This window comes from Pholis gunnellus (assembly GCF_910591455.1).
Source record: "Pholis gunnellus genome assembly, chromosome: 9".
NCBI lineage: Eukaryota > Metazoa > Chordata > Actinopteri > Perciformes > Pholidae > Pholis > Pholis gunnellus.
In genome coordinates, this window is record NC_136535.1 from 6,335,418 (window position 1) to 6,347,498 (window position 12,081).

Genomic DNA, 12,081 nt, shown 5'->3' on the forward strand with positions numbered 1-12,081 from the left:
TTATTTTAAATATGAGATTTAAAATGTAGCATTTTGGTGTACTCTGAGAAGAAAACTAAGTGATAAGACATTTCCTTTAAGCAAAAATCTAATTTATTATTCAGTTATTAATCAGTTATCAAGAGTAAAATCCGTAATGCGCTAGAGTAAAATCCGTAATGCGCCTGCGCCAGCCACGTAGCTCTGTTATTGTCACGTGATAGTTGACTCAACGCCACAAACTTTTGCAGAGGAGTTACTAGTAACTGCTAGAAATGATGACATATCAAGAAACACTTTCTGATGACGTGTGACTACGATATATATATACGTACACGTACATTGATAGCGTCCTCGGAGGGTTAAATGATTTGAAGCGGACTCGATGTACAAACTTTAAAACGCCCATCTAACGCTAACGTTAATGTTAGCATTAGCATTAGCTAAAGCATCACGGAAGGAGGAAAAGGGGTGTGTGAGCCTCGCCACAACCGACTGAACTCACAGTAAGTTTATTTTAAGCCACTAATGATGCTGATACATTTGTCTGCGGAAGGGTTTTATTCGTTTCTTTTCATCAAAAGTTGATGTTTTGCTCATAATAACACTTCTTTGGGAGGCTATTGACAGTCGTCTCCCCTGCTTAGCATTTTGCTCAGAAGCTAGTTTATCAAAACTCTACAACTGTTCTTCTAGTATTAGCAGAGAGTTCTTTCTGAAGAAGGACTCTGGGAAGTTTGGGTCACATTATATGTCTGCATAATATATATACACTATCAGCATACAGCATCTTTTCGTGTTGTCTAGTATTGCAGTACGAGTATGTAACGTCAGTATGTCAGTGGTTCGTCCCTTGTCATATATGTGAAAGCGAAACCTTTTTTGAAACAATGCCCCTTTGTTTCCTTTATATTAAACCATTAGGCTGATCCCAAAATGCCTGCGTGTGTCAGTTGACTGTTGCTCATGGATTTAAAAGATATGTGTGTGTACACCCCACATAAGACTTTATTATATTGTATAACTTATGAATCCTACTCATGGTCTTGTTTCTATCTACTCCAACTGAAATGCAATCTTTGTAGCTCTTTTTTTTTTAAACAGACATTACAAGAAGACGATATATAAGTGCGGTTTGTGTCTCTGAGGTTTTGTGGCAGGGATTCCAGAGTCGAGGAGCAGCTAAAGCACAATTACCTTTTAGTTTTCATCTTTGACATTGGAATATCCAGAAGTCTCTCATCCAGGCTCATCTTCCCAGGTGGCTTCCACTATCTTGTTCTTCTGGTGAAGCAGAAATGATTTATAATCTCACACTTTTATCTTCCCAGTCTGTTTTGGGTATGCGGAACCGACACAGGGGATCCCATCTGGGCCTGATGCTTCTGGCCTCCCAGGTGTTTCAGATGGGTCTGGACAACATCCCCCCAGTCACTCTGGCTGTCCTGGGACTCAACGTGTACCTTTACCTGTTCCCTGCAGCTCCACTGATGCAGGTAAAGCACAAATACAGAGACTATCATCTACACACAGTAAATAGCAGCTGCTACTATAACGGATCCAAATATAATTATAACTGACTTCTTACTGTCGCAGTCTGCGCTTTACCATCTTACAGAAATGACATGCACCATTGCCCTGTACTGTATTTATTTGATATTATTAGTATCATTATGAATAATACTATCTATCCAACCCGTAGGCCTGTGTGAGTGTTCAGCAGGCATACTGGTTCAAAGACTGGCGCCGCCTTCTGCTGTCCCCGCTGCACCATGCGGATGATTGGCATCTCTACTTCAACATGGCGTCCTTCCTCTGGAAAGGCACCAAGCTGGAGCGACAGCTGGGCGGCCCCTGGTTCCTCTACCTGCTGTCGGTCTTCTCTCTGCTCACCGGATTGGTCTATCTGGTGTTGGAGGCACTGTTGACAGAGCTCACCCAGGACCAGTCCTACAGCATGGCCTGTGCTGTTGGCTTCTCAGGTACAGACTCATCTACAAAACTCGCAAAAGATGTACACTGGTATAGCTCTACTGGTACAACATGGAATAAACATTAAAAATACCCTTTTCCTAAAAGTAAAGTCAAATAAATACAGGGAAGTATGTATTTATTTATTGATAATTACTTTTTTTTCTTCTTTTTTTTTAGTTTTCTCTAAGCTTCTTGTTTGCATTCTCTCATCTTTGGCTGCATCCAAAGTTTATTGAAATATTTTTTTTATTGTTACATATTTGTCCTTGTTTTAAGATGCATTGCGGTATACACCAGCCGATGTAAAGTATCTCCTGGCCGACTGCTGTAGTCTCCCAGTGGTAAAATTCCCTCACCCCCCCTATTGATTCATCTTTGTGAATATGTCTGATGCTTCTAGGTGTCCTGTTTGCTCTGAAGGTGCTCAGTAACCATTACCACCCTGGAGCTGTGAGCTATGTGATGGGCTTCCCTGTGTCTAATCGCTATGTTAGCTGGGTGGAGCTAGTGCTGATCCACATCACATCCCCTGGGTGAGTTCCCAATCGGACACGATTGCATTAAAAATTCACCAGGATTCACTGGCCAGATATACTGCAGAGATAGTAGCAGGGCACCAGCACTGCCAGGGTTAATTCTTCTGTTTTCAATGGGATGACCCACGCTTAAAGGGCCAGTTCACAAATGTTCAAGTTGATCTCTGCTATAGTATGACAAGCCTGTTGTATACCGCACAGCTGTACGGCTGTCGGTACGCTCTGCAACTTGTAAAACAACTCCCCAAACATTTCATCAGAGGATTCAGGCTTGGGCCAAGAAAGCTGATTTCAACTTCAAACATCTGTCAGGAGTTCAAAAGAAAATAAATGTCCAAACTACGTTTGAAGCAATAAAAATGTAGGAGTGCATAGAAATATGTAGCACATGTTTAGAACATGGCTTCTGTTAGTAAAGTTTCCCTTTTGCTCCATGCTGTCAGATGCTATGATTGAATGTGTCCACCAGGTGGCAGTGTTTGATTAGTTAGGAATGAATCTGCTCCGCTTCTTCAGGACCTCTTTCGTGGGTCACCTGGCCGGTATCCTGGTGGGTCTGCTCTACACTGCCGGACCACTGAAGGCCATCATGAAGAGATGTGCAGGTCAGAAATGTGTGTGTGTGTGTGTGTGTGTGTGTGTGTGTGTGTGTGTGTGTGTGTGTGAGTGTGTGTGTGTGAGTTTTTTTTTTATTCACGAGTTGTTTATACTTCTTGTTAAAAGGTGTATGACTGATGATTTTAAAAAGTCTAAAGATACAGTTTTTCTTGATAAGAAAATCCTCAAGCTTTAAAAAGTAATAGTTAAATGTGATTCAGGTCATATACCAGCGTCATGGCGGTTCTCCTGTGCAGTAACAATCGGTACAGGTTTACTAAGTGACATAACGTGTGTGAATAGAAATAGATCGGACACTGGAGACAGCTTTGAGTCCATAAGTAGATTTATGTTTTGTCTGTATTAATCCAGATACAAATCTAAATGCACATCAACAACCCTTCTGTTTGCACTGACATTGTCTGCTTGTCTAAATTTTCACCAGGGTTTGTGACATCGAATGGATATAACTCCCGGTCCAATGCGTACTTCAGCAATTCAGGCTCTTCAGGTACCTAATAGGCTTTTTCCAGAATTAGAAGTTGTTCAAATGCAACACATAGCTTTGATTCTGTTGTACCTGTTGGTTTGATCACTATAAAATGACTGGCAGAGGAATGTATTGGCTGTGACCCGAAGAGAGAGATTCCTAGAGAAACGTCAGACTAAATAGCGGAACAACGGACGATTCCTCCACTAACTACACTGTCTGACTGTGTTTAGGAATTCAATGAACCTTTAAATGATTAGCGAGACTCGTTTTTTAAAAGCTGGATCGGAAAGTATTTAGAGACAGACTCACATTGCTGATTTTGGTCTTTTCAGAGAATTTTTTGACAATAACAGGACTATAAAATACACCAGCCTCAACCTTTTCAATGTGTTTTCTTTAATTTGAATACTTATGTCATGTGTGTTGTGGTATGTGTGTGTGTGTGTGTGTGTGTGTGTGTGTGTGTGTCTGCAGGCTACAGTGGCACTGGTGGAGGATACTCTGGATACCATCAGTCTCCACCGGATCACACAACGAGTCATACAGCATCTTATACAGGTGGACTGACGGAGGAGGAGCAGATAGAGGCGGCCATCAGGAACAGTCTGAATGGCGGAGGTAAGGGAGGTTGTGGTGACATTGAATTCTAGAAGCTGCCAATTAATAGCCACCCTAGAGAAGAGTCGCCTCAAATCTAAAGTGTGTGAATCTAATTTAGCAGGACAAACCAGCCAGAGAGGAGCTCCACCTCCCTACGGGTTCCGCCTCTCTGAGGAGCCCACAGCTGAGGATATCAGGTTGAGGAGACTTCGGAGGTTCGACAGCTGAACTGCCCAGCCAGCAGAGAAGAAGAAGAAGAAGGTGTAGGTGCCAAGAGAGGAACTCCATCCTGAAGCAAATTCTGCTTCACAGGCTGAGGAAGAGCAACCCCCATATGAGAAGGTCCAACCACACAGACTGACACTTTTATTGTGTGGCCCCTTGTGCCGCTTTACCAAAGAGTTCATGTTAGCTCTGGAAAGCTACTTGAATGTGAATAACTAAAGAGTTCAATTGCTTGTGAGCAGGTTAGGTTTGAGCGTGTCTGATGATACTGAAGCAGCTTCCAATTGGGGGGGATTATGAAAAAAGTTAAATGGGCACTTGTTTTGAATTTCTCATCAGATTTGCTGTTGTTACTCCACTTGAAGTTGTGAAATGGATACAGGACATAATATCAAATGCCTCAATTTAAAATTTTAAAAACAGGGGCGAAGAAATGACAATTTCACTTCTTTTTCTCCATCCTAACCGCTTTAGACCAGGAGTAGATCGATACTTTATTTGAATTAGTCAAACCTGGACTTCAGAGATGTAAAGTTCCGTTGCAACTTTGTAAAACCTTTTCTTTCTGTTTCTGAAATTGGGTAAAAAAACAGGCAAGATCACCGCTAGACCACGTACAACCAAGTGTAGCTCAAATATGATACTTATACTCATCAAAGCTGGACCAGCTTATGTCGATTCAGTCAAATGTGGAATACGTACGGTGGTTTCTGATCTACACCTGTTCTTATGTGGTCGTAATGGAGGGAAAAAGCTGTGAAATCAGCCTCTTTTTTTTCTTTTCTTCTCACAAGTAGAATAAAAAACAGGAGGATGCCAATTCAACAAAAAAAGTATTCAACGAAATGTTAAATCTAAACTGGACAGCATTTTCAAAGTAGGTGAAGCTGATTGATATCAGCGATACCTGAATGATTCTTTTGAACTTGAGGAAAGCTGTGGGTCCTTCCAACGCTGTTCCTGACCGATTCCTTGTTTCCCCTCAAATCAGCATTTCCCAGATTACCAAAACACCATAATCATAATAGTAATAACAATTAGACTACCACCATAGTTGAATGCTGCCCTGATGGGCCACATCTGGTTTCACAAAGGCCCAGCTGGCTCGTGTAACGATTCATCTCTAGTCAAAGTTCTTCTGAGCACAAACGGTACTGCTCCTGGTCGGTGTTTCTGACTTGGAACAATCCACGCAGACCAGTGGTAAACGATGTCACCCAGTGTTATTAATGACATTAATTACCCCAAAACATAAAATGTGTAGTATACTACTCTAGTATACTACCCATGTCTCAATACATTGTTTTTGCAACCGTACCACCGTACTACTCCGAACTTTCTAAACAGTCACCAAGCATGACAAGCACTGGCTGTAAGCAAAGTTACAAAAGCGACGTCGAAGAAGTACATCGCTGGCTCTGATTCCCCTAAAGCCCCGAGGCATGATGGGAAGTAGGACAGCTTAAATTAGAGCCAAGAAACCCAACGAGCCGTCAAACCCCCATGGGCCCGAAACCATGCTGCAGTGGATACGATCCAAACTGTACGTCCCGGTCCCCGACTCACGGTAGAAAGAAGGGGCTAAAAAAGGTTGCGTGATAGATATCCGGTCTCAAAGTCAAGTCGACTTTTGTTTAACATGTAGAGTGTTTTGACATCAGACAGATTTGACAGTTTGCGTAGTTAGATTGGTTTTGTTGCACACTGCCAAAGGGGAGCGAGGGGCCCTGACAGAACATGAACGGGGGGGGGCTGAAGAGTGACGGGGGGGATGACAGGATGAGGACAGGGATGACATGCAGAGCACAGCAGGTGCCGCCCGCTGCAGTCTGTGCGTGCCTGTAACACGGGGGCGCACATTAAAGGGGCGTGTTGGTGGTTTTATGTGAGGGAAGTTGCATCTCAGTTCGTCGTCACACCTCGTCCTGTAAACGGAGAAAGAGAGACGCTCCCCCCTCCTGGGAGGCTGTTTTACGTGACCGTCTCGGGTGGCAAGGAGGCTCAGCGATGGTCGCTCATCCAGAATATTCTGCTTCAAGCCCTTTTCAATCAGTTTGCCAACAATGGAAGTTGATCAAAATCTCATATCAGTTCTGTATCTGCTCTATTCCAGGTGACATGGTCACAAGCACAAAACAAGAGACATGAGGACAATTGACCGTTTCTTCTTTTTCGTTTTCTTTTATGCTGGCTAGAAACCAAAAATGTGTTAAATCAATTGCAGTGGCGCCGAACTCTGAAGCGTGTTTGTTCATTTATCTCTTCAGATATTTTTGTATTACATACATTACATGTATACATGGCAACAAAATAACATATTGTATAAGTGCTTTTTATAAAATTGATACGGTTCGCGTAGCAGTTCAGATGTTAGTGTGAAATTGGGCTAAACAGAGTGATTTGTATGTTCAACGATTTACACGCTGCCCCAAAAATATCTGGAATATTTACATTGTGTGGTCACCCTCTATAGACAAAGACTGGGGATACTGTGTGTTTATATATATTTTTTTACATTACCTCTCGATGATCATCTATAGAGAAACAATGTCCATCATGTCCACATAACAATAAAAGAAGTGGGAACAACACAGCAGTGTGACAATATGTTTTTTCTTTAACGTGTGAGGAAGTTATTCACTACTCAAGTACTTTCTGTTGTTGATACTGTTATACTCTCACTCAACTAGTTATATTGATAAATACTTTCTACTCGCTGTTATAATGTAACAGTACTTTTACAAGAGTGCAGTTTTTATCCACTCTACCGACCTTTGCCTGAATGGAAATAAAACCTTTACAGCATGCGTTTGAAAATGTTCAGTGATTTATAGTTTACTGACTGATGAGCAATATTTACAGAAATATGCCACCATCGCAGAAAAATCGTTGAAACACTTTCTATGACGCCTGTGTCTATAATGCATTAATAACATTCTTATAATGTGTTATAAACTAGTTATGGCACGTTAAGAATATGGTTATAAGCACTCAAAAATAGTATCATGTTATGGTGTAAAACAAAGTATAGATTTAACTTTGCATAGATTTAATATTTGTTCACTTTACTCAAAGCAAATAATGACCACTTACGTTAATTTATAATGCATAATTATAAAAATATAATGTATTACAACTATGGAAATTATAATAACTACTGTATGATCCTTTAAAGAAATGTGTGTCAGTCAATTATGAAATATTATGATACTTGACCTTTATAAGTCATTATGAAATGCTTCATATGTGTTAAGATACTTGTCAAAAAGCATTCTGATTTTGTATGAGTGCTAAAAGCGGATTACAACGCATTATAAGTATGTTTATTGTGCATTAAAGTCATGGAATGTGTTTCCCCTGTTGCAGAGCATAGACGGTCATTTCATGGAGAGCTGTGTTGTTCAGATGTGTGATTAGAGTGCCATCTTTCCATCATGGTGACCGTGAAGCCACTGGTGAACAATCGCACCATGACGGGGCTCGGTTTCAGACAAGGACATGTAGGTGGGCTCTTCATACCCCTGGGATCTCTGGCTGAGCTTATCAGAAGCGTGCCACATCACTGCCATGTGCCGCAAACACCCGCCGCAAACACCCGCCGCTCATTCCAACGTGAAGGTCAATTTGTCTTTGCATCCTGCCAGAGCCGGCTGGGGTCACAATAGACTCCCACTGGACCGATAGCAGTACCACTGACTGCATAAATGAAACAAGCTTTTTGTGAAAGACGGAGCCGCAGTTTCGGATCATTTTTTCCCCCCTCTCCACTGTGCAGTGATTAACTTCATCACACTCGAATCCTACTCAGCAACTCGTAAAGTCTTGTGGAGAATGGAATTAGCTGGTGCAGAGGTACAAGCCCAAGGCAAATTTTACGAACAGCTTTATCGCTCGCGTGCCAGAGTTACATGCTGGCGATGATGACTAAAGAAGCTTCGCCACACTATTTATAGGATCATCTCGTGAAATCCCCCATCGCTGCCACTTCTAATCATCCTGCTGACTTTGTTCTCCACTCTCCCTGTTCTTCCCTGCCCCGTGGTGGACCTTAATGGAACTTCCTGTTTGGGCTATCGGAGGCCCCCGCGCACCCACGCAAGTGTCTTCAGTCATTCTGGATGATTAGAGCTCTGATCAACAGGACGGGGAGGGAGTTGCCGATCAAACACACACACACACACACACACACACACACACACACACACGGTTTTAAGACGAGGTTTAGTCCGGCAAAATGTGTGTAAAGTCAAAGAATAGTGAAAATACTTGAGTCCAGCCTATTCAAAAGAGTGTCATCGGCATTTCGTCTCATTACATGAAGAAATTGCCCGCACACCGACAAAAAGGGCGTGAGAGGCTCTACAAAAGCTGACGCACTGGCCAAAAACTTTTTTGACACATTTCTCACAAAGTACCATCATCAGATAAACCCTGTTAAAGGTGTAGCACAGCTGTGGAGGTTGTTTTTATTTATTGGGTGATCTTTTGTTTACGTTTTCACTCCCAGGTCAGTATTCTTGTGTTTAGTCTACTGTGAGTTCTACGTGTGCATGTTGGATGAAGGTCCAAAGCTAAAAATGCTTTCCAAGTCAAATATTAATGCAAGTGGTGGCTCATGGTAATAATTATGAACCATATTTTGCATTACAGACTGTAGGAATACAAAACTGATCATTCACCTTGTCGCTTAAGATGTTAATAACACAAATATGGAATTATTTCCAGCTCTTTATAAAAGGTTTCTTTCTTTTTTTGCAGCGATATGATGTTCTTTAGAGGTCAGTAAACAATCTTATCCACCTCATCTGTCAGCGGAGGATTGGCACAATACTGCATTATCCTAACAGGGAACCAAAGGGGGGTTTCCACTGCTTAACTTGTGCCTTGAAGTTAGTGAACATGAAAACAAGAAAATAAAAAAAGCCTATAAGCTTGTCTTCCAGCCATTCCTCTTTTCAACCAGCTGTTTGATCAGTTATTCCAAATATACTGTATTCTCCCCTTGTACTGTCATTGAAAATGCTGCTCATACATAATACAATGTGGTCTTCGTGACATTGAGTTGAAGCCCATAATGCAACATATGTGCTTCCCCTTATTACTGCTTGTGATTGGTATGGATTTAGTCTAAATCAGTATGAAGCAATGATGAAAACAGTCTCATTAACATTTTGTATATTCACCGTGTAGCGTGACGTTTTTGTCCAAAGCACTCACACAAACGGAGCTATTTGGGGCTCAGTGATTTCCTCCAGGACACTTAGACATGTGGACAGGAGTAAACAAAGGAGATAGGAGTACTACTACAATAAAGTTTAATCTGAATGCAAAAGGAAGACCAAGCTCCAGATATGCAGTGTTTATAGAACTTGCATATAAACATGCCTTGATGTATGCAGTAGCCTGACTCACACTGATATCATTATTTAGGTTCTTAAAAAAAATCGGATGATTTCTAAAAACATAAACGTATAACAGAAACATTGTTTTTTGTTTCGTTCGCGGCAAATTTGTGTGATGCCTTCGTAAATTCAATGTTTGAAGTGTATCCATAGACAAACCCGACCTCATTTGTATTCGTATTTATTTCTACATATATTTGGGAATAAATCGTTGTTCGTTGAGCTCGGCTAAGCCGATAGCGTGCTTACGGCTGGTAGACAACAACTGGAGCTTGCCAAAACTTTTTGGGTAAAACTCGCGCTCTAGAACTTATTTTTTCTGAATATGCGAGTAGAAGACTGTTTTAGACTATTTTGACAGTTTGGGTCACAGAGCGTACCGAACAGAAGTCGTGGACTGAACCGAACTGCCTGTACGGAACAGTTCAGGACAAACATTCTCCGTTCCACCGCTAATACAGAAATAATAATATCTGTAATAGGCTGATGTCGGCAGATGCAGTATATCGACCCGGTCCATTAATTGGTCTAGCACTAATGATAATGGATGATTGTGATATATGTATTTTTATGGAAATTAGTTTTTGAAACTTGTCTAAATACTTTTTGAACTACCACCAGTCCATTTTTATTTCTCTTTGTAAATGTCTAAAAACCTCCAGTTAAACTGTGTTCTTTAGAAATACAGTGCCCGCTTCAAAGATAGACAGATAAAGAAAACACATTGAAACACATCAAAATTCAATTGATTGCATCCCCAGAACACAACCAGCCCTTTAGGGGTCAAATCTACTTTTTTACCTTGTTGTCTTCTGTGCTGCTGTCAAACATTCTCTCTCTCATACATTTCTCTCCTTTGTTCTCTGCTGCATCTCAGCGCGTCTCTCTCTACTTGTTTTAGGAATTCTTTTGAATTTTGATTCCTCCCCAGTGTGTGCGCTCTCCTCCCGCCTTTTCTAAAACTCTTTTTCCCCTTTTTCTCTCTGTATCTCTGCCTCCTTGTGTGCGTCTCTCTCTCTCCTCCTCCTCCCTTGATGTTTGTTTCTGTTTGTTTCTCGATTCGTCTCACACAATCTAGCACTAGTTTTGATCTTGCTATACCTTTCTTTCCCTCACACTTTCTCTCTCTTTCTCTCTCTCTCTCTCTCTCTCTCTCTCTCTCACACACTCTCAGTCTCTTTCCTCCTGGGTTTCCTGCAGATCAGAGATAGCATGTCTGTCAGTAAGCTACCAGAGGTACTGAGCTCCTTGATTCAGCCCAGCTATCTGGGTGACCCATTTCTGCACAAACTCGCACCTTTCAAAGCTGTGAAATAAAGTATACTGTGAAGTGTTTCACCACATCAGATCAACAATATACCTACATCGCCAACACGTGATCCTTTCTCCGCTATAGATCCTGTGTGCTTTCAGAAATGGAGAACCACATGGGTCTGTTCTCGGCCCACGTGAATACATAAAGAAATAGGGGCAGCAAAGGACAAAATGGAGCAAACCTGCACCCCAGCATAAATGTTTTGTTAATATTTGTTGCACTAGGGATATTTAACTATTGCTGTTAAAGTGAAACCAACTGCGTTAAATATGTGGTGAATAAAACTGGCAACCCTATTTTCAGTTTCCACAACCAGAAGCTGATTCCTGGTTGCTCGCCTTGCAACGATGTTTAAAAGCTGTTGAGCCCTTCCTCATGCACCAAGAAAACAAAACACGTGAAGAACATTGAAGCCTTCTGAGATAGAGCTAAATATGTACCTGCACACACACTGGTTACTGCGGTGACATGAAACACCCCCCAAAAATGTGACAGTGTGGATTATTATTGAGTTATTCTACATACGGGGGCTTTAATGATAAAACTACTGTCTATATGGCCATCTTGCTATACGGTGATGACATGCTGTGATGTGATCTTTGAATGTCTTTAGTGTAAGTTATTTATTTATCAGAGGGATTTTATAAACTTTGTATTCTCTAAATGTATCAAATTGATGTCAACATCAAAATGCTGCATCAATGATTTGACAATTCACTTCATTGCAATACATTTATTTGCTGTTAATACTTGCATGCTGTGCTTAAATAAAATGAAGAATACGGTACTTTTACTTGTAATAGAGTATCTCTATACTGCGGCGTGTCAATAATATATTCACCACTCATTCATTTCACAAGATAAATTCCCTCAGGGGATAAGGAGAAACCACGCGGGGTGCCGGATGCTGTCAAACTTTTCCCTGCAGGCATCTGATGAGATGTCTCCAATATGAAGACG

The 12,081-nt window shown here is 41.3% G+C and overlaps 1 protein-coding gene across 1 annotated transcript; it reads left to right on the forward strand.

Annotated features, from left to right (window-relative positions):
• The first annotated feature begins 227 nt into the window (after positions 1 to 227).
• rhbdd1 (rhomboid domain containing 1) lies at positions 228 to 6,139 on the forward strand. Its single transcript, XM_079165789.1, has 8 exons — positions 228 to 485; positions 1,311 to 1,475; positions 1,682 to 1,961; positions 2,354 to 2,486; positions 3,006 to 3,094; positions 3,532 to 3,597; positions 4,054 to 4,197; positions 4,298 to 6,139. The coding sequence occupies exons 2-8, from the start codon at positions 1,323 to 1,325 to the stop codon at positions 4,405 to 4,407; spliced, it is 975 nt and encodes a 324-aa protein (XP_079021915.1). The 5' UTR covers positions 228 to 485; positions 1,311 to 1,322; the 3' UTR covers positions 4,408 to 6,139.
• Positions 6,140 to 12,081: the final 5,942 nt, after the last annotated feature.

Bases quoted from the DNA above. Each gene is read 5' to 3' on its own strand.
- rhbdd1 (XM_079165789.1), top strand. From the start codon at position 1,323: ATGCGGAACCGACACAGGGGATCCCATCTGGGCCTGATGCTTCTGGCC. The intron at 1,962-2,353 runs GTACAGACTCAT...TGATGCTTCTAG, and splicing joins CTGTGCTGTTGGCTTCTCAG to GTGTCCTGTTTGCTCTGAAG. The intron at 2,487-3,005 runs GTGAGTTCCCAA...CCGCTTCTTCAG, and splicing joins ATCCACATCACATCCCCTGG to GACCTCTTTCGTGGGTCACC.